This window comes from Xenopus laevis, chromosome 8L (genome assembly GCF_017654675.1).
Source record: "Xenopus laevis strain J_2021 chromosome 8L, Xenopus_laevis_v10.1, whole genome shotgun sequence".
Taxonomy (NCBI): Eukaryota; Metazoa; Chordata; class Amphibia; order Anura; family Pipidae; genus Xenopus; species Xenopus laevis.
Window position 1 is genome coordinate 27,442,322 of NC_054385.1, and position 20,498 is coordinate 27,462,819.

At 39.8% G+C, this 20,498-nt stretch overlaps 3 protein-coding genes across 3 annotated transcripts in view; 2 read left to right on the forward strand and 1 right to left on the reverse strand.

Annotated features, from left to right (window-relative positions):
* Positions 1 to 1,744: 1,744 nt before the first annotated feature.
* bmp15.L (bone morphogenetic protein 15 L homeolog) lies at positions 1,745 to 5,164 on the reverse strand. The gene is made up of 2 exons (XM_018229611.2): positions 4,301 to 5,164; positions 1,745 to 2,818 (listed from the first exon to the last, which is right to left on the reverse strand). Exons 1-2 carry the CDS (start codon positions 4,608 to 4,610, stop codon positions 1,989 to 1,991), a joined length of 1,140 nt encoding a protein of 379 aa, XP_018085100.1. The 5' UTR covers positions 4,611 to 5,164; the 3' UTR covers positions 1,745 to 1,988.
* Positions 5,165 to 6,395: 1,231 nt separating this feature from the next.
* On the forward strand, positions 6,396 to 13,238 carry rps4x.L (ribosomal protein S4 X-linked L homeolog; the record flags this gene model as incomplete). Its single annotated transcript, NM_001091472.1, is given in 7 exon segments — positions 6,396 to 6,682; positions 7,772 to 7,849; positions 8,120 to 8,300; positions 9,246 to 9,343; positions 9,769 to 9,940; positions 12,818 to 12,975; positions 13,090 to 13,238. Coding segments are annotated over 7 exon segments (792 nt in total). The 3' UTR covers positions 13,192 to 13,238.
* A 153-nt stretch (positions 13,239 to 13,391) lies between these two features.
* nhsl2.L (NHS like 2 L homeolog) overlaps positions 13,392 to 20,498 on the forward strand; it is a 109,898-nt gene continuing 102,791 nt past the window's right edge. The window contains exon 1 of the mRNA XM_041572570.1: positions 13,392 to 16,605. Coding sequence (XP_041428504.1) covers positions 16,086 to 16,605 — 520 coding nt within the window. The 5' untranslated portion in view covers positions 13,392 to 16,085. The remainder of the gene's footprint in view (positions 16,606 to 20,498) is intronic.

A 20,498-nucleotide genomic window follows, 5' to 3' on the forward strand; every position in this document is an offset into this window, starting at 1 on the left:
TTGGGTGTTGGATTACAGCAGATGGAAATGTTTTTCTTGGTCTATAAGGTTATGTATAATAATTTGTAAATCTAGCCCCAAAAGCATACAGTCATACAGCATACGTTTCCAAGTGCTATGCACCTGTTCTTCAAAAAAAAAAAAAACCCTTACATTCAGTTCTTTTACTAGAAAATTCACTGACTCCTACGATGCATTACAAAATCCTGTGTGTGTTTAATTTTCTCTCTCTTCAATTTCAACATCTACTTGAAAGGTTAACACATTCAGTGGCGTATTTCATATCATTAAAATAGTGTTCCTATCCTACTGTAAATACACATTTATATACCTGTACCTACATGAGTCACACTGGAGGGTTTACACTGACTGCAAACATGGCAGCTTTCATATAAACATATTAAAATGGACAGTGGGGGCTTGAAATTAAGTGTTCTGTATCTTGAATGCACATACAAGAGACCCTCAGCTATAATATATATACATACATATATATATATATATATATATATATATATATATATATATATACATATATATATATATATATACATATATATATATATATATATAAAACCAGTGGCTTATGAGCAACATGTTTCTCACCAACCATTTGGATATTGTTCCCAGTGGCCTCAAACCAGGTGTTAATTTGAGTTTTTGACTTGGAGGCAAGTTGTTGCCAAATAGAGACTCCTGTAGGCTGCCAGACCACTTAGGGGTTACTAAATAGGCAATTGCAGCCCTTATTTGGCACCCCAGGAACTTTGTTGCTCATGTATAAAAGTTTGGGGACCCCCTTCTACTGTCTAGGGGCAGTGGCCATATAAAGGAATGGGTAATAAAGAAAAGTAGCAGTTGGTGACTAAGGGGCATATTTATTACATGCTGTAAAAAAGGTGTAATAATTTGCCACACATCGCCATGTAAAGAACGGCGTAAAAATGGCGTAATTTTTTTATGCACTTTTTCTTTCAGCAACTTCCGCCGTAACTTAAAGGACTGAAGCAGTGTAAAATAATGGTGGAAAATCTGGCGTTCGCATACCATAAAATAAAACACAGGTTGATAACTTCGCCATTTATTTTACACAGCTTTTTACATAGTTTTTTGGCGAGTTTCATTTTACACAGCATAATATATAGGCCCCTAAGTGACTCGGCATTGTATAATACAAAACCCATGTCTTGACTTGGACGGACAGCTGAACACCTTGAGGCCCATTTATCAAAGGTCAAATTTCATGTGAATTTGTTTTAATTCGAATATACTCACAATTCGACTGGGAGGTTATTTAAGAAAAAAATTGTATGTTTAATATTCGATTGAATGGTTCCGACACGAAAATTTGAATTGTATTTGATTCGTATGAGTTAAGTTTTACTCTGAAAAAACATTTTGCATGTAAGGAAGGCTATTAATATCTCCAAATGCCTCAACGGGTCTCTCCTACTGACTCTGCAGGTTTTATGAGGCGAATATTCGAATTAGGACTTTTTCCATGGTCGAGGAGTGATAAATCTCACATTCAAATTTACATTTTAATAGGACCATTAAAATTCGAATGTGCGAAATTTGAAATTCGAAAATTCAAATTTACTATTCAACCCTTGATAAATCTGCCCCTTGTCTTTTTGTAATGGGCTGAATGAAAACGGAGGCTGTTTATGCTGTTATATGCAACAAGGCAAGAAACACTCTATTCTGCCTCTGTGAGTTAAGCTACAGAAACCCGTACATAGGATTAGAAAAAGTGAAAAAAGTCTTTATTTAGCTTTCGCCAGAGGAAGACAGGGAATGGAAGGAGAATACATTATTATTTTTGGGCAAACCTGCTAGTAATAATTCACATCTAAAGGCTTGATTCACCATTAGTTCTCAAACACACACAAATATATACATACATTATACAAGTAGGTTAAATAGTTAAAGTGGCATTAATAAAGTGCTTGTTATTTTGCAAGGGCAGCCAGGAAAGGGCCACTGTTTCATCGGCAGGTGCAAGATTCCGCCATCATGTTCTCATATTCTTTGTAGAGAATGTTGCCTCCAGGTTCAATCATGAGGACACTAATAGGACCATAGGCGTATGGCACACAAGATGGACGTGGAACGCTTCCATCCACTACCTGATTGATGAAGTTCTGGATGATGGCATGATTGGGTGAATTATAACCCGAGTGGAGAAGTCTGGGGCAGTCTCCCTTGCAGTAGCCAGGGTTGTACCTATGTGGCGCAATGATCCAGTGATCCCATCCCAGCTGGTGGAAGCTAACCCAGAATGGACGGAGACTGCACTGATTCTTGAACTTTCCATTTTGGTTTGGAAACCATGGAAGCTTGATACCGATAGTTCCTGCCTGGCGTGATTTTCTTTTGAGCAGGCGAGGCACAGCATTTCCTGACAAACCCTTTCCTGGTTCCCTAGCGGCCATATTGTTCACTGTGCTTAAACTGTGCAAAGTGTGATTGAGGTACAGTAGCAAAAATGGAATTTGGGAGGAAGAAACAGCTGGCTGCTTTATTGGTTGCCTTCCAGACTTGTGGCACATAAGCTGAAGGTACAAAGCCTTATCTGAGCTCTCTATCACAGCTTTAAGGTGCAATGTTAAATCTGTCTCTGCCCACATTCGTCTTCCAGCATGATGTCTAGTTTTTGAGGAGAGAGCAGCCTTGGGCAGGAGATCCACCTTGCAGGAAAAGGAGGTGTCACCCAGCCAGAGTGCAAATGGATGCACAGCAGTAGCCCTCAACAACTGCTCTGCACTTACCAGCCCGTAAAGGTTGAATATGAATGTCCATGTGTGCCAGTGATCTCCTGAGAGAGGAAGAAAGGGAGAAAGCTTTAGAGTCACATTATAATAGTAAAACGTAGAATACTAAATCCCACAATCGGCAAAATCATCCCTGGGTTTGATGGTTATTTTGTACATTCACACTTGGGACCATAACCCACCATACAAAAATTACATGTGGTTTCAGCAAGACATATTAGTCGGGCCGAGGATCCTTAACTGCAGTTTTAGCAGAAAAATAATTAATAGGAAGCTACTACGCGATTTCTAGATTTTCATCCAGTTTACAGTTTTATAGGTGGAGGAAGGAAAGAAGAGGGTCTCAGACTTCATTTTATCTAAATAATTAAAATTTTAAAAAGGGATTTCCTTTTTCTTTGTAATAATAAAACCGTAGTTGAACTTGATCCAAACTAATATATAATTAATCCTTATTGGAGGCAAAACCAGCATTTTGAGTTTATTTAATGTTTACGTGATTATCTACTTAAGGTATGAAAATCCGAATTATGGAAAGATCATTTACCCGGAAAACTCTAGGTCCCTAGCATTCCGGATAACAGTTACCATACCTGTAATTGAATGTGTTAATAAATAGGGCAGATAGTCCCACATAGGGGTTAGAGAGGTATTTTATAGTCTTATTTGAAAAAAAATGTAACATGGCTACATGGAAACTAGTACAGTGTGCATAAGAATTCACAGTAATCCGCATGTGAATTTTGTAAGTGTGTTCAGTTATCATGCCAAATTTCAGCTTTTTTTAAACACACTCCAAATTCATTATAGACACAGGAGTAATGTTATTGCTGCAACTACATTGGAACTGCAGTCTGTTTCCATCTGCATGGCTCAGAAAACAAATTCAATGTTATGCAAAAAAGAGGCAGAGTGCAATTCATAGGTGTACCAGGTGACTAACAAAGGGCTGCTGCTAAACACAGGAAAGTGTGCAGGAACCCTATAAAATAGTACAAACACATATGAAATGAAATGTACAGCTAATTAGCAATTAACTAACACTCCTGCTGCAGACTGCACCGGTTATCTAAACAACCATCTGAACTGATTGCTAATCACTCCTGCAGCTTGTGGGATTTATATATGTTTCAGGGCTGGATATTGGATATTAAATTCCATGCAAATTCTGCATGAACTGCCAGCATAACTGTGAATGCTAGCAATCAGTAAATCACAGTAAATCACAGTAATAACATTAAGGTAATAGAATGACCCGGTCAACAAAAATCCTGCAGATGTGGATTATATATGTGCCCAGTTTTTAAAGCATTGAAGGGGCAACTCTAGCTGTACTGCATGAAGGTTTAATTAATACACCTAATGAATTGCTGCACCCAAACTCATTTTCACAAGTCTCTCTTTTTAAAGGTAAACGCAGGCATGTATATATTAAAAAAAAGTTTTTATAATGACTGCAAGCTTTTGGGTTATGAGTTAATAGTCAGCCATGTGCAATTTATAAATATGGTGGCCACACTGCTCACCGGTAACAAAAGATGCCTGTTTGAGGGGTCTCACCAGCCTCACTGCAGCTCCTGCTTGACGGCCAGTCCTTGGTCTCCCATCCCCGTCGGCTGACCGCCTGTACAAGTCCAACATGAAGCGCAGGTGTTGCAAGCTCAGCTCTTGTTTTGCTGCCATGCTTGGTTTGAGAGGCCCATGGTCCAGCAGAGTCTTTATCAGCGGAAGAGAAGGAGACCTTGACAGAGCCCTGAACTCATTTCGTACATATGTTGTTGACAAAAGGAAAAGAAGCAAAAGGGGCAGCAAGTGATGGTGGGATGCAGACTTCATGGCTACAGTGCCGCAACCGGTCCTTTAAGGCTGAAGTAGCTTCCAGGTGGTTTCATGGAGGGGTATATGGTAAACAGGTTTTGACAGACTCATGGAAGGCCAAGGGAGTCATCAGAATCTTTTCTCCCAGGTGTAGCCATTACTTCAGAATGGGAGGAGTATTGAGCGTCATCGCTAGTACAAAATAATAACAGCCTGGCTCAAACTAATGTCATATAACTGGTCTTTTCGTCGAATTTGGGAGTTATATGTACACTGGGCTCAACCTGTTAACCTTATTTGAATTTTAGAGCAGCTATAGGGGCTGATGATCCACTCTCCTCTCTTATATATAGAATTAGGTAGATTTCTGAGGGAGCAGGAGCTGCACGGTTAACCCCTCACATACCATTACTAGATGAAGAACTGGAATGGGGAATAATTGTTTTATTTTTTTAACAAAGCTTGTTGAAGAAAGTAAAACATTTTCCAGACTAGGCAATTACCAGCTTGTAGCTGTACAGAGCCATTGCTGAACTACACCTCGGTACATGCAGGATGGACAAATCTGCAGGCATTAAAGAGGAGATTCACCTTGAAAGTAACTTTATTATGTTATAGAATGGCCAATTCTAAGCAACTTTTCATTATTTTTTTTATAGTTATTTTGCCTTTTCTCTTCGGACTCTTTGCAGCTTTCAAATGTGCGTCGCTGAGAGATTTAGTCGCTTGTCAACTAATCGCCTCTTCTTCTGGGAGACAATTTCCCTGAACTGCTTCTGCGTGTCTTCCCGTCCACTATAATAAGTCGTGACGCAACTTCGGGCAAATTCGGAAAATGAAGCGCTGCGTGTGCTTAGCGCAGGCCGACTTTTCATTATAGCGGACGGGAAGACACGCAGAGGCAGTTCGTGGAGATTGTTGCCCAGAAGAAGAGGCGATTAGTCGCCAGGCGTCTAAATCTCGCCGAATCTGCTCTAAGGCTACGAATCTATTGTTATTGTTACTTTTTATTACTGATCCTTCTATTTAGGCCTCTCCTCTTCATATTCCAATCTCTTATTCAAATCAATGAATGGTTGCTGGGGTAATTTGGACCCTAGTAACCAGATTGCTTAAAAATGCAAATTGAAGAGCTGTTGAATAAAAAGCTAAATAACTCAAAAACTTTCAGTAATAAAAAATGAAAACAAATGGCAAACTGTCTCAGACTCTCTACATCATACTAAACGTTATCTCAAAGGCGAACAACCCCTTTAATATCAATACAACTGTGCAGTTTAAGCACACGTGGGGCTCCTAAAAGACTTAATACTTAAAAATCATGATATTTTAGTGTAAAAAGTAACGTGCTGATTTTATTGTCTACACAGACGTATGGCTCGAGAATACACGGATTTATAAAATATATAGGAAATATAACTGTACAATATCCCCCATCAGTCGTCCAACCCCATTACGTCACTGTAGACCCCTCCCCCCAGCCTGAGGGTGAGCTCTGCTGACTAAGTTGATGTGGCTATTGTTATCATATTTCTGTATGCCGGCGGACAGATGTACATATTTGACCACACACGACTGAAGTGCATCTTCCCATTTCTTTTTTTTAATGGTTCTCTCCCGTACACGTGCGAAAGTGCAGTACCACCTCCAAGCCAGCAGGGTGCAGTGATATCTTCGTGGACGCGTTGTCTTTTCCTGCCTGACGTTCAGTGCGCACTCTTTATCCCGGCGGGACCGGAAGAAGGAGGTCCTTTCCATTTCAGACGCAGCCATGGTGAGACTTGTTCTCTCATTGCCTTCGATATCGAATCTTTTTCCATCCTGTTTATTCGTGCTTTCCATCGCTATCCGACCGCCTCAGAGTGCAGGGAATTGTCCCGAGCAGTAGGGTTAGCGCCTTAGTGGTGGGGGTTTATACAGTGTGGCTGCGTTATTTGGGTGTATGAAAGGAGTAGTCGCAGGCCGCTCTGCTTGTTGTGTGTCTGAGAAAAGTACTTAGCGTTGGGCGTTACTTGTGTCCTTCCCCAGGTCACTTCATCTGTAGTGTCCGCAGAATTGCCACGGCGATCTGAAAGGGGCCAGTGAAAATGGTTTGTTTCAAACATTGTGTTCGGTTCTCCCTGTTGCTTTTACTGCATTATAACTTTGCTTCCTTCAATAGGAAATACTCAAATTCGCTCACATATTGTTACTGGCTGTGGCCTAGTGTTGTAGTCATTGGTGCAGCGATAGGACCAATTATCCAGAACACTTTGGGTTTTATGTACAGGGGGTGTCTCTCCATAATGGTTCACCTTTAAGTTAACTCTTAAGTTTGCTATAGAATGACCAATGCTAAGCAACTTTTCAATTGGTCTTCATTATTTTTATAGTTTTTATTTGCCATCATCATCTTGACTTTTTCCAGCTTTTAAATTCGGGTCACCGACCCCTTTCTAAAAACAAATGCTCTGTAAGGCTAAAGATGTATAGTTATTGCTACTTTATTTTGCTCCTATACTGGTCCTCTCCTATTCATAGTCAATTCTTATTCAAATCTGTGTGGTTGCTAGTATAATTTGGACCATAGCAACCAGATTGCTGAAAACAGGAGAGCTGCTAAATAACTCAAACTATGCAATAAAAAAAAAATTATCAATTGCAAAATCTCTCTCACTTTTTACATCATACTAAAAGATAACCCAAAGCTGAACAACCCATTTAAAGCTGTTGGAAAGCTCTGAAGTCCCACATAGGATTTTCCAGTGAAAGGTTCTGTTATAGTCCTTTAGTCAAATCAAAGTTTATATAGGAATATACTATAACTTAAAGATTTCTGGAAAATGGATCCCTTACCCTAGTTGGTAAATAAGCTGCATGAACTGCTGGTTTTCTATTTGAGCAGATTTTTCCAGCAAAGGCCCCCCCACATCTACTAAAATCCAAAGCCAAAAATCTGTATTTTGCCAGATAATAAATATATAACCATCTATAAAGACTTGCTTCCCATTTTGTTTAGAAGTATTTTAAACACTCTGCCCTCTATCTGCTGTTAACATTGTCTCCCAGTGAGTTGATGGCAGTTGGATTACGCTGTCACTTTTAAAGTTATGGATTTAAGCAATGAACTCTGCTTTTAAATGTAACATCAGACTAATGCCTTGTTCTATGCACTCTCACCCCACTTGTTCTTTTTATAGGCTCGTGGACCGAAAAAGCACTTGAAGCGTGTTGCTGCGCCAAAACATTGGATGTTGGACAAGTTGACTGGTGTCTTTGTAAGTAAAAATCCCTATTACTCCATTTGTTGAACATCGAAGGAACTACTAGTCTTCATAAATCTCTACAAAGAAGCAATGTGGTTGACTGTGTGTACTAAAACAGCTTCCAAGCTCAAGATATTCTTTATAGTAAACAGTAATTGGATCTTAATCCAGAGTATATGAATATATAGGGGTCTGAAAGCTTTATTTTAAATACAAAATGATGCTAATCTAGCAAGCATGTCATCCTACGTACCAGTGACCTCAGATGTCCATTTTTCTCAGGCTCCTCGTCCATCCACTGGTCCCCACAAGCTCAGAGAGTGTCTGCCCCTGATCATCTTCCTTAGGAACCGACTTAAGTATGCATTGACTGGGGACGAGGTGAAGAAGATTTGCATGCAGCGCTTTATTAAAATTGACGGCAAGGTCCGCACAGACATCACATATCCTGCAGGCTTCATGGGTGAGCATCGTACTGCAGGACTATTAGGGGAAGAAAATGGTGTGAGAGTTTAAGGAATTACTGGGTACTGCTGTGCTTTGTTGACAGACTGGCAATGAAGGATCAGTGCTTGGGTATTATTTGGATTTGAAATTTGAATGATCAAATAGTTTAACCCTGTAGCCTTTTCCTACGGACACCTTTGCCCCCTACTCTTCATATTGCTTTTTATAGTGTGAAATTTATTGTTTCCCGTGTTTCATGCCACTGTGTAAATGTATTCTACATAACAAACTTTTTGAAAAGTAAACATAATTTTAAGCAACGTTGCAATATACATTAATTTAAAAAATATGTAGACTCTTCATTATTTTTAATGGTTTGGAGCAGTTCCCTAAGCATAGCCCCTGCTCTCCTGCTGACCTGTGACTACTTTGCTAAGCTGGCTGACTACTGTTACTTTGTATTAGCAGCCATCTGTCCTTAGCCTGCATCCTCCAAACCCCACAATTCCCTGCACATGTGATTTCAATAAGGAATGGAACATCACAGTGTAATGCATTGTGGGTAATGTAGTTCCTGCATGCTGTCTGTAAGCTGTGGAGAAGTTGTTACAATTTGTAACTCTGTTTTAGTCCCTCCTTCCCTGCCAGGATTTCAAATGATGCAGAAAGAGAACTGTTAAACAGCTGGATTTCAGCATAGAAAATGGCATTTATTCATACTTTTTGAAGAAAGCAGAAACCGTGATGGTATATCAGGGGGTTCTCTGTTAAGTTGGCCTCTATCGAATTTTGGTTTGGAAGCCGGAGTACCCCTTTAACATTGGAGATGCTAAAAAAAATTACTCAATTCTTCACCTCCTAATCTTTTGCAGGGATAAAGAGATAGGAGCATAGACTTTATGCAATATGCTGTATTCATTCTGGGGGTAATAGTTTGACATTGTTCTTGATTGTTCCACAGATGTCATCAGTATTGAAAAGACTGGTGAACACTTCCGTCTGGTGTATGATACCAAGGGCCGATTTGCAGTGCATAGAATTACAGCTGAAGAGGCAAAGGTATGTCCCACTTGCAGCCAGATCTTCTTCTAAATTCTGTCTCTTAAATAAATGGAAAATTTCAGATCATTTTAGCTCAACTTCCATGTTTTTGTTTGAAATATCAAGAATTGAGTACAGCTTGAGTGCATACATGGTATCCCTGTAGTCTCTGAAATATTGAACCATATTTCTATATATATATATATATATATATATATATATATATATATATATATATATATATATATATATATATATATATATATATATATATACATCTGTTGGAAAGCTACAGTGGCTTTACAAAGCTTTAAATCGAGTATATTTCATATCTGTAAATTAGATTGTCATGCTTGCCAGAATAGTCTGCTATAATGCATGTCAGTGTTTTACATGAGCGGTATTATTTCTGCATCTAAATGTTTTTGGTTTCTATCTATCAGTACAAATTGTGCAAGGTGAGGAAGACATGGGTGGGAACCAAAGGAATCCCTCATCTGGTTACCCACGATGCACGCACAATCCGCTACCCTGATCCTTTGATAAAGGTCAATGATACCATCCAGATTGACCTGGAAACTGGAAAGATCACAGACTTCATTAAGTTTGATACTGGTAAGTTTAATCCAATCCTGCTCCTGTGTTCTGTATACTGTATTTATCAAGCTAAATGCTCTTTACAAACCTCTAATTCTTGTGGCCCTGCTGGGGTGTTATTTGAAGGTACAATTTACTTTCATGTGAAAACTGCATTTTTTTTTTAGTCTTCATATACTTATGCATTTGATGTATTCAAAAAATATCTGCCTCTGCTCTGGAGGTTCTATCAATCTTAAAGGGGTGCTTCACCTGTAGGGTAATGGCACACAGGGAGATTTATCATTCAATCACTCTTCGTCTGCAACAAATCTCCTATAAATGCTTTCCCATGTCGCTGATGAGATCGTACGCATGATTTGTTCCTAAGAAGACCACGTTGGGCATCTTTGGAACACAAAGCATCTTGTATGCTTTCCTATCAGCCATTTACTTTTGCCAATGGGAAAGCGTATCAGGGAGAATTTCAATTTTACATCCCCTGATTTTAAGTTTTCCCTTATTTTACATTGTTTTTACCTATAATACATTTCCCTGATTTTACATGGTCCCCTGAAAATGTAAAATGGGGGTTCTGCTGTATTTTTTTCTACTCTTTGGCCTCTTTTCAGCTTTCAAATTGTGATCACTGGGGCTCACTTATAAACACTGGGCAATTTTGCACTTGGACAGTAACCCATAGCAACCAATCAGTGATTAGCTTTTTCAGTCAGCTGCAGGGTGAACACTGAAAACAATCTGGTTGCTATGGTTTACTGCCCAGGAGCACATTTGCCCATTGTTTATAAATGAGCCCCACTGACAAATAGCTTGCTGTTTGAGGCTATTTTTGTATTACGTTTTTGTTACTCATCTTCCATCTCATATTCCAGCATCTTGGTCAAACCACTGCCTGGTTTCTTGGGTAAATTGACCCCTAGCAACTAGAGAGCTGCTGAACAAAAACCAAATACCCATAAAAAATGAATACTAATTGTAAACAGTCTACATCCATACTAAAATGTAATTTAAATGTGAACTAACACTTTAACCAATTTGCTGTTGGTTAAAGATATATAATGGTGGTTGGATGGAAATGTTCAGACCCTGTCATAACCCCTGTAAACTGCTACAGATGATGCAGTGTACCGAATTAGGTGAAAGACTGCAGTTGCTGTCTTTTATGTAGGTGGTACTTCACTGCCCCCCCCTGACAATACAAGTACTTTAAAAAATGTTTAAGCTAAGTGGGCATGGTTTGTGATCAGGCTGATTTTATGGTTGATTGATTATGATGGAATGTCCTAGCTTGGTTTGCTACTGACTAGTCGCTCCTGACTTCGACTGCTGATGTTTTTTGTGTTCATGTAGAGCAAGTATAGGCAGAGTTCCCCTATCCTGAAACCCATTATCCAAAAATTCATCAGGCAAAGCAAAGTTACGCTAGCGATGCCTAATTTGCATACGTTGCCAAGTTAACGTACAATGGATGTATATGTAGCGGCAAATACATTACACAAGCCTGGGAAAACTTCATAAAATAGTTTATTTTGCCCTATACATGTGCCCACTGTATAGCTTAGGTGCCATATCTTAGGAAATGTAGGGGGGGAAGAGGGTACCACCAAAAAACAATCTTTTTCAGCCTATCACCCTTAAAAAAGGAAGACGCCAGCGTTTTTTGGGACTTAGAAAAAAAAATGTAACTTATTTTGAAGCAATCCCTATCTACTCCATTGCACTTCGCCTTGTCTGAAGTGGCGAAGTCAAGTCTGGCACAAGAGATAAAGTTCAGTAAAATGCGCGAGTTGGTGAATTAGCGTAGTTACGTCCCATTCACCATAGCGCAACTTCACTTGGCATAAGGGTGCGAAGTAGCGATAGAGTAGGTCCACTTCGCTAGCGAATTTATGCCTGCGCCCGTTAGTAAATCGGCAAAGTAACGAAATGACGTCACACTGGCAAATTTGCGCTAGCCGCTTCACGCTTTAGTGAATTTGCCCCATAGGGTCAGCAGGCAATTATCTTATCTTATGGTTTTGCATGGGACATGTACACATTGTCAGAATATGCTTCTGTCTGTCTTTAGCTGTCCAGTAAATTCCAGATTTTCTGTGCTCTGCCTGGGATGGCTGCTACTGGGTGGACTACCCTAATGGATAACTGCAAGTTTTGTGATAGTCTTGTTATTCCCAAGACACAAACACTTCAGGCTGGTGATGCTTTTGATACTCGCTGGAAGCGACCCTGTGGAGCTGGTACCTGACTAACGCTGCACATCTATAAACTTATCTCTGAGACTAGAGCAATGTGTTACAACTCACTTCACAAGTTTGAACCTCTGGGTGCATAAAGGTGGCAGCTCCACAGTATGAGTTCCTGCATTCAAGGAATTTCTTAAAGGTTACCCACAAAGATTCTCTCCCTTAGTTTCAAGAATATCAATTCTGAATAGTTGTTGGATTGAATGAGGTGTGGTGAAGTTTACGGATTTCTGTTTCTGCAATTTTATTATTTTTTATGGCTGGACTGTTGAGCCATGTGGTGACTTCAAGCATCTAACTTGGGATTCCTGTATGCTGTCTTGTCTGAGTGTGATTGGGTTATTGTATTTCTCCCTCACAGCTCTTTATCCAGTGTATTTTTATGAAAAATTATCCTAAGGGTCAGGGCACAAAGGCAGATTCAGGGAGATTAGTCGCCCGTCGACAGATCTCCCCTTCCTCGGGGCGACTAATCTTCCGAACTGCCTTCCCTCCATCTAAAATATAAATCGCTGTCACTCTGCACAATGAATTTTCCAATGACCTGATTGTTATCAAGAGTTTGTGTATTATCACAATTGGTGATAGTAGGAATGTTTACATAACTTCATTTTTCTCCTTATTAACCTGTTAACTCTCTCTATGCACAAAGGTAACCTTTGCATGGTGACTGGAGGAGCCAACTTGGGGCGAATTGGAGTCATCACCAACAGGGAGAGGCACCCAGGCTCATTTGATGTGGTCCATGTCAAGGATGCAAATGGCAACAACTTTGCCACTAGGCTATCCAACATTTTTGTCATTGGCAAAGTGAGTAGCATACAGTTAATTTCCATGATGTCCTCCCTTCTGTAGTCTTTAGAAGGATTAATGCTTCCAACACTTAAAATAGAATTGAAAACTTTACCTGTTTTTCTCTTGCAGGGTAACAAACCCTGGATCTCCTTGCCTCGTGGAAAGGGTATCCGTCTCACCATTGCTGAAGAGAGAGACAAGAGACTGGCAGCCAAACAGAGCAGCGGTTAATCTCCCCACATCACACCTTCCTTTAAAATAAAAAATCTTTGAAAACCTTTGCGCTTTGCATTTATTTCACAGTGATGAACAGTGTACAACAATGGCTTGCCGTTGCATAAAATGCCAGTGTGTTCTTGGAACCTTGTCATTTGCATTATGCTTAAGTTTCACATGCCACAAGGTTATTATTGGTAAAATAAGTTGATTAGTTTAGCCATTTGTATGCCACAGAACATATAATTCACGCTTCTGTTTGGGTAAAAAAGACAGTATACAGTGGGTTAATTACTTTTCAGTCAGGTAAAATAGCAATATTTGAGGGTGCCTGAATTGTTTGCTGCCTTCCTCTGGATCAACTGGCAGTTAGGCAGGTTAAAAAGGTTGAACTTGATGGACGTGTCTTTTTCAACCTAATTTTACTATGTTACTATATGCCACTAAATGATTAGAGCCTACAGATTTGTGTAATGCTTAACATAATGGAGTTACTGGGTAAAGGGAGCTATTTTGATGTGTTGCGCTGCATAAGAACAACAATTGGTTCCCATGAGTGGCCATAGCACAAGGAAACAATGGATGAAGTGTCCTTTGCTTCCTGTGGGACTGGAAAGGCTGTACTAGAATGTACAGGAAACAAGGCATCATCTTAATTCTTGGCTTTGCAACTGTTTGTTGTTTTTGGTAGGCAGTATCCTCAATATTCTGTAGTTTTCCCTGTTTACTTGAGCAAAAAAAAACTAGGCTTTTGAGGACATCGTGGGATAACTTGTATACTGAAGGCTTTCTCTCCAGAATACAAATTTAAAGGTGACATGGCAATTAGCATACATTTTTCATGTGGTGCTCAAGCAGTGGTACTGCACCAGCACACTTCCATGTAAGTAACAACACCAGCCTGGGGTGGAAGGTAAGCTTTGTATTCATGGAGGTGCTGGACACTTTGGCACCCCCCATGTGGTTGATAGAGTCCAAACTGCCCTAGAAACCAGATTTATTTGAATAAAGGTGTCGATATTGGTCCTTTAGACAGATTTGGCATCTTATCTGCCGATGTAAGGAGCGTTCCGACTGGCCTCCCCTTATTTTTCTTGCGGTTGAGGACCGCTCCTGCTAGTTGATGCAGTCCTAGTTCTGTCTGTGCCTATTCCCTTTATTGTAATCCAATCGTTTGGCCCTAGGGAAAGATTAGGACTAAGGTAGCAATAATAATGTGTTGCCTTACAACAGCATTTGTATCTTTAAATGGGATCAATGACCCCCATTTGAAAGCTTCAAAGGCAGAAGGGAAATAATTCAAAAACTATATAAAAAAAAGCCAGTTGAAAAGTTGCCATTCTAGAACATACTACTGTAAGTTAACTTAAAGGTGCACTGTCCCTTTAACCTTTAGAAGAATGAAAATACCTATTTCTTATCAGAATGTGACTTTGCGTAGTTTTCAAGGTTTTTCAACCTATACTAAACTCATTTATAAAAAGCACAAATGCCTCCTTTAAAAAAATAAAAGCTGAAATGAAAAAACACGGAATGAATACGAAAGTGACAGAAAACCTTGAAATCCTTGTTTTCATAAAAAACTTTGAGATTATAAGATTAAAAAATCATTAGAACCTTAAAGTAAATACAGATGTTACAATTTGATAAAGATAATTCCCTTTGACTTCTTTCTACATGACCTCACCAGCTTTTAGATGGAAAAGCTTTGTAGTGAGTTTTTCATGCTTTTTGCCCTTAAATACTAAAATTATAATTCTAATACACAATTTAGTGCCAAAAAGTTGGTTTTTGGAAATGGGGATATAAATGAAGTTGAATAAATCTGCCCCTAAATTTCCCCAGTTTTGTACAGTTGCTGCCTTGTATTATTGAGGTCCTAAATTCCATTCCAGCCTGGGTACTATTTGCACATTGTTCTTCCCAATCTGTGTGGGTTTTCTCTGGAAAAACACTGGTTTCTTCCTACACTCCAAAAAAAAATATACAGACAGGTTAATTGATTCCTGATGGACTGGACTCCTGTGTGTGAATAGGATAGGGTCTTTAGATTGTAAGCTCCACTGGGGCAGGGACAGATGTGGTTGATCTCTTTGGCTGAATATGCTAGCAGTATAACCGTAATAAAGCTGTCACATGATCTAATGGAATGCACCACTGTAACTGTTTTTTTTGTGGTTACACCTACACTACAGCAGTCCATACCGGGGCAAATTGTTCAGCCTGGAATGACTGTGGAAATGGAATGCCAAAATCTGTGCTGAATACATTTACACTGAGGCGTTTCCAAGTTTCCTGTACAGCCAGATTCTTCGAGTAGTGAAAGGGTTAGAGAGAGGGTGGAGATCGGACCTTTGGGACTGCAAATTGATTCCTGCAATTTTAATAGTCCCACCTCCCCGTGGCCCTACCCCTGGAAAGAGAGGGGGTGTCTTCATTTGAAGTGTGTAATATTTTTATCAGTTGCTTTGTCACTGACAGATGTTAAAAGCACTGCCTGGGATGGTGAATTACTTGTGGGATGTTTAGTATGTCACCCTCGTTATCCTGAATGGGTCTTTCCTGACTGACGGTTACATCCAGCACTCTGCACTGGGGTCTATGGTGGGCTTTGGCACATCAACATATTTACCTGCAAAACTGGATTTCATTAAGGAACCAAACTACTTTACATGCATCGCAGTGAATTCTGTTTTATACTACTACAGCAAATAGTGGATTGTGTTAAACCCTTTGCATCTTGGGAGTGTTGTCTATTGACTTGAAGGTGGTTTGTTCTATGGTTGGAACTCCTTAAAGGGCAAATATCCCCTCAATTTATCCAACCAAATTCAGGAGGTGGATTTATATGTATATGAGCAATGTCCATAGTAAAGCACTTGCACTGATCCATCCCCAAGCTGGTCTTTATGCCTTTTCACAAGAGGACACTTAGACCCCAGTCTTCCTGGGGAAGAAGAGATCACAGTTCATGGTGTGTTGGCACATCCCAATGCTTAACTTCTCAGAATGAAGGAGCTTGGGGATATCATGGAGACAAACAGAGGACTGACCATGAGAGTCAAGAAACTCTTCCAGAACAGATTGGGGCTATCCATGCGCAACCTGGTTGTGTTATTCCCTATCCAAAAACAGAGACAGGCACCCAAGGTCAGATTAAAACATCTGAACTAAGTAAACCCAGAGATGCTTCATCTGTACAGGTCCAGAATTTTACAGATGCTTGCCTGCGCTGCTTAGTAACCCTTCTCCTCCAGCTTTCTGATCTATGCCGTCTCTCACTGTCACTCTATGATGAGCTGGAAGAGGAGCTACTTGTTCTGCACAGACGTACCGCAACACTCCAGCACCGAACTGCAGCCACCTACATGACTATCTGTAAGGCCCGCCAACGAGGACTGACAACCCAGCATGGCAACATTGTTCTAGGTGAGTCGGTAGGACCCTTTTTCTAAACGTTACACACTTGTTACTACTGGAAAAAAAATATGCTTTGTATTCTAGTATATTTAGGCTATACTATGTGCTCACACTTTTTTATCCAAGGTTTGTCATTTGTGATTGAGTTGCAAACAACACCTTAAGCTGGCCATAGATGCAAAGATCCGATCGTTCAAATCCTGGAACGATCGGACTTCCCCATCTCCCGACCTGCGATTAAACTTTCAGCTCAAATAAAGTAGAAAAGAACAGATCAGCCGATGTTCTGCCCCTGACAGCAATTGTATGAAAGTTATGTCCGACCAAAGCTAGTGACAGTCTCACACTGAAAATCATGTGATCAGCTATACATGCAGAGGTATTATCGGCAGCCAACAGAAATCTTTTAACCTGACTAAACGACTGATCTCCGCCGGACGAAAAATGTCGGGACTCTCCACACACTGTCTGAAAATCATACGAAACCTTGATTCGTACGATCGGACCTTTGCATCTATGGCCAGCTTTAGTTACATGAAATCTAACAGGAACTCTCGCCTCAATGTTTGTATACCAGCTGCCAGTGAATTATTTGCAAGAATCTATACACACAATATCATGGATATAACCAGTGTATAAATATCCTTATAAAATATATATGACTTAGATGTCAGTAGTAACATCAGTGCACCAGGGGTATGTGAGGAAGTGTTATAACTGCATAGACACAGATGTTATGTTAGTTATCTATATCTCTGAACCCAATTAAAACACTTATATTTACTATGTGTCAGGCCCCCATTGTGCTGCTCCCACTCCCCGTTTAGAAGCAACTGTGTATTTGCATTGCAATGTATGCTGACACTTTAGGATTTTTGTGCATCAGCAGGTGTAAGACATTGCGAGTGGGTGTGTGTTTGTGTTATATTTCTTATAAGAAGACACATCAGCTAAGATTTTGAAAGAATGTTTTTTAAGGCCAAATTCCAGAGAACCCCATAGGACAGTAACGGGCCTATCAGCCTATCCCATGTACACAACCGCTGGAACAGTTCCCTGCCTCTATGTTCACTTCTTTTGGAGTAGGGGATGACTTGGGTGTGGAAGAAAAAGCTAAAATCCACAGACTATCTCAAGAGTGGAATAGGGGATCAGATTCAAGAGCATAGAAAGAGAAGAGAAATACTGAGAGGGTTAAGATAGAGGGGAAGCGACACCCACAGGAACTCAAGTTCTGATATCATGGTAAGAACTGCCCTGAGGTTTCTTTCCTGAGATAAACCCAATAATAACACAACAAGAGAGATATTTAACCCTACTGGGAGAATACACACACACAAAATAACAATGGCATGCGGAGATGTATTATCATTTATGCAATGGCTACATGACAATAAACACATTAGAGGGCCTTGCTTACAGAAGCATTCACCATAAAGGCATAACATCCATGTAGGGCACAAGGATATCAGGGATGGTCAAATTATATTTATTGTTGCCCCTTCTCCCTATACAAGTGGCCTCCTACCACCTACTACAAGGGTCATCTGTCATTTTTGAAAATGCCCCTTCCTGTGGGTTTGGGAAGAGCTCTTCTGTGATTGGCTGTAAGAATAAGTTATTAATTATGATTATACTATTATCACATTATATCATATTTGGTAATTTAATAATGAACCCACATATTACATATGTAATCACATATAAAATCATAACAGTTTTTAGAGTTTTTTTCTATACTAATGTAAAGCAGTGAGACAGTTGGGCTGTGTATAACTAATAAAAAATGGAAAGTGTTTATGTAGATGTAAAATAAAGTTTTTCTGAGTTGTAAGGAGACATCAAGTCAGGGCAGTAAGTGAAAAGAGTGCTATACAACATAGTACGTTAGGTTAAAAAAAGACACACGTTCATCAAGTTCAACCTTTTAAGTCTATATACAGTACTATATATATATATATATATATATATATATATATATATATATATATATATATATATATATATATAAATATATATAAATATATATATATAAACTGCCACTTGATCCAGAGGAAGGCAAAAAAAAAAACCCCAGTTGAAGCCTCTCCAATTTTTCCATACCTTTTACCAGCTTAGTTGCCCTTCTCTGTACCCACTCTAATTCAATAATGTCCCATTTGCATGTTGGAGACCAAAACCGAACAGCACATTCTAGATGGGCCTTACCAGTGCTCTATACAGTGGAAGAATAACCCCCTCCTCCCTCAAATTTATGCCCGACCAATCCTTCGAAATTATCATGGGGTTAGTGGTATTCGAACGATCGTACATCTTACGATTTTTCGGCCGACATCTGTCGGGAAATTGATCGGCCAGGTCAAAAAATCTTTGTTGGCCCCAGTGCAATCTATCTATGTTTGCAGGGCCAAGCAGGCAGCTCCCCTTTGTTTTCCTGGTAAATTGGTCTTTTTAGTTGATGGTAAATTCGTACAATCGTTCTGAGAAGATCGTGGTCTCACGATCAGGATCTGATCTTTTAAAAAATCTCAACATCTATGGCCAGCTTTACTCCAAGTAGAGAATATACAATTAACAATCACCCTCTGTACCCAATCCTGTATGTGCAATGCTTGTTCAACCCTTAATATTCTAAGTAGGCACAGAGCCTACTTATGGTCTCTCTTGGGACATAGAGTACAGAATTTACCTGGCAATGTCTATGGCATTACAGTCTGCATGAGTGATACTGCTGGGAATATACTCCTGCATTATGTCAATTTGACAACCCTTCCTTAGGGAATACATATTTCAATACATTTGTTAGAGGGGTTCATGCCATAAAAGTACTATTACCAGGTCCTCAGGATGCGACAGGGTGCCCCTAAAATTTTGTCACCCTAGGCCCAGGCCTTTGTGGCCTCACCACAAATCCGGGCCTCGTAACCCATAGCAATAAATGGCATGCTTGCTTTCAAGTAAGTGGCCAGTTAATGGCACAACCTGATAAGGTGCTATAGCTTACTAGAACTGGCGTAAACTTTGTGACCCTTGTTACAATACCCTATCATGGTTTGCAACTATACTAGACTATGAGTTTATACCTTTACTACTCTACATTCTCTAGCTCTTCTTTTGTAGCACCTTGTAAACCCATGTCAGTGCCACCTAATATGCCATCTACTTATCATTTATCCCTAATAAAGTATGTATGTTCCATATATCCCTCAACCCCGTAATTGCAAACACATTTCTGTTTCTGATGCAAATATATAAAGTTCTACTGCTCCGTGCCTTCTCATCCAAGGTTCCACATATTCCTCATAGAGTATGGCTGTGCAGTATCTGCTCAATACCCAGGGGACACTTCTTCAACATTTCTAAGCCTGGGAAATATCAGAGCCTTGAAAAGAAGCCAGAAAATGTGTCCCTGGAGAGAAAATCCCACAGATAAGCCCAATAACTGTCCAGCAGTCACTATTTGTGGGATTCATGCAATACATACTGTACTTCAGTCTCACTCATGTTCCCACACTGTTAATGGTTATGTACTCCCTCTTCTTTCTGTTAGCTAAACTGTGTCTTCAGTTCATATTATGTAGACTGAAATAACATGATGTCTTGTGCAACAGGGGGGGTCCCAGGCTGGCAATACACTAATAATTGAAATACAATCACACCTCTAACACTTACACACATACAATGGGTATAAAATGCATACATGCCTGTCGCTAAGTCGGTGGGCTCTCCTATTTTCCTTACAGAAGGAAAAAGAGATTGGGCCAGTTGACAAAGGATTTCTGGTGCCCTCTGGCATCCCAGTCAATCACTGGGTTCCTCTACGTTCCCTCATCTGCCAATGCACTGACCAACATACTGAATGAGCTAATGAACTGGGGCATCTAACACCATGGCAACCATTT

Bases quoted from the DNA above. Each gene is read 5' to 3' on its own strand.
- bmp15.L (XM_018229611.2), bottom strand. From the start codon at position 4,610: ATGAAGTCTGCATCCCACCATCACTTGCTGCCCCTTTTGCTTCTTTTC. The intron at 2,819-4,300 runs GTGAGCAGTGTG...TTCCTCTCTCAG, and splicing joins ACAGGCATCTTTTGTTACCG to GAGATCACTGGCACACATGG.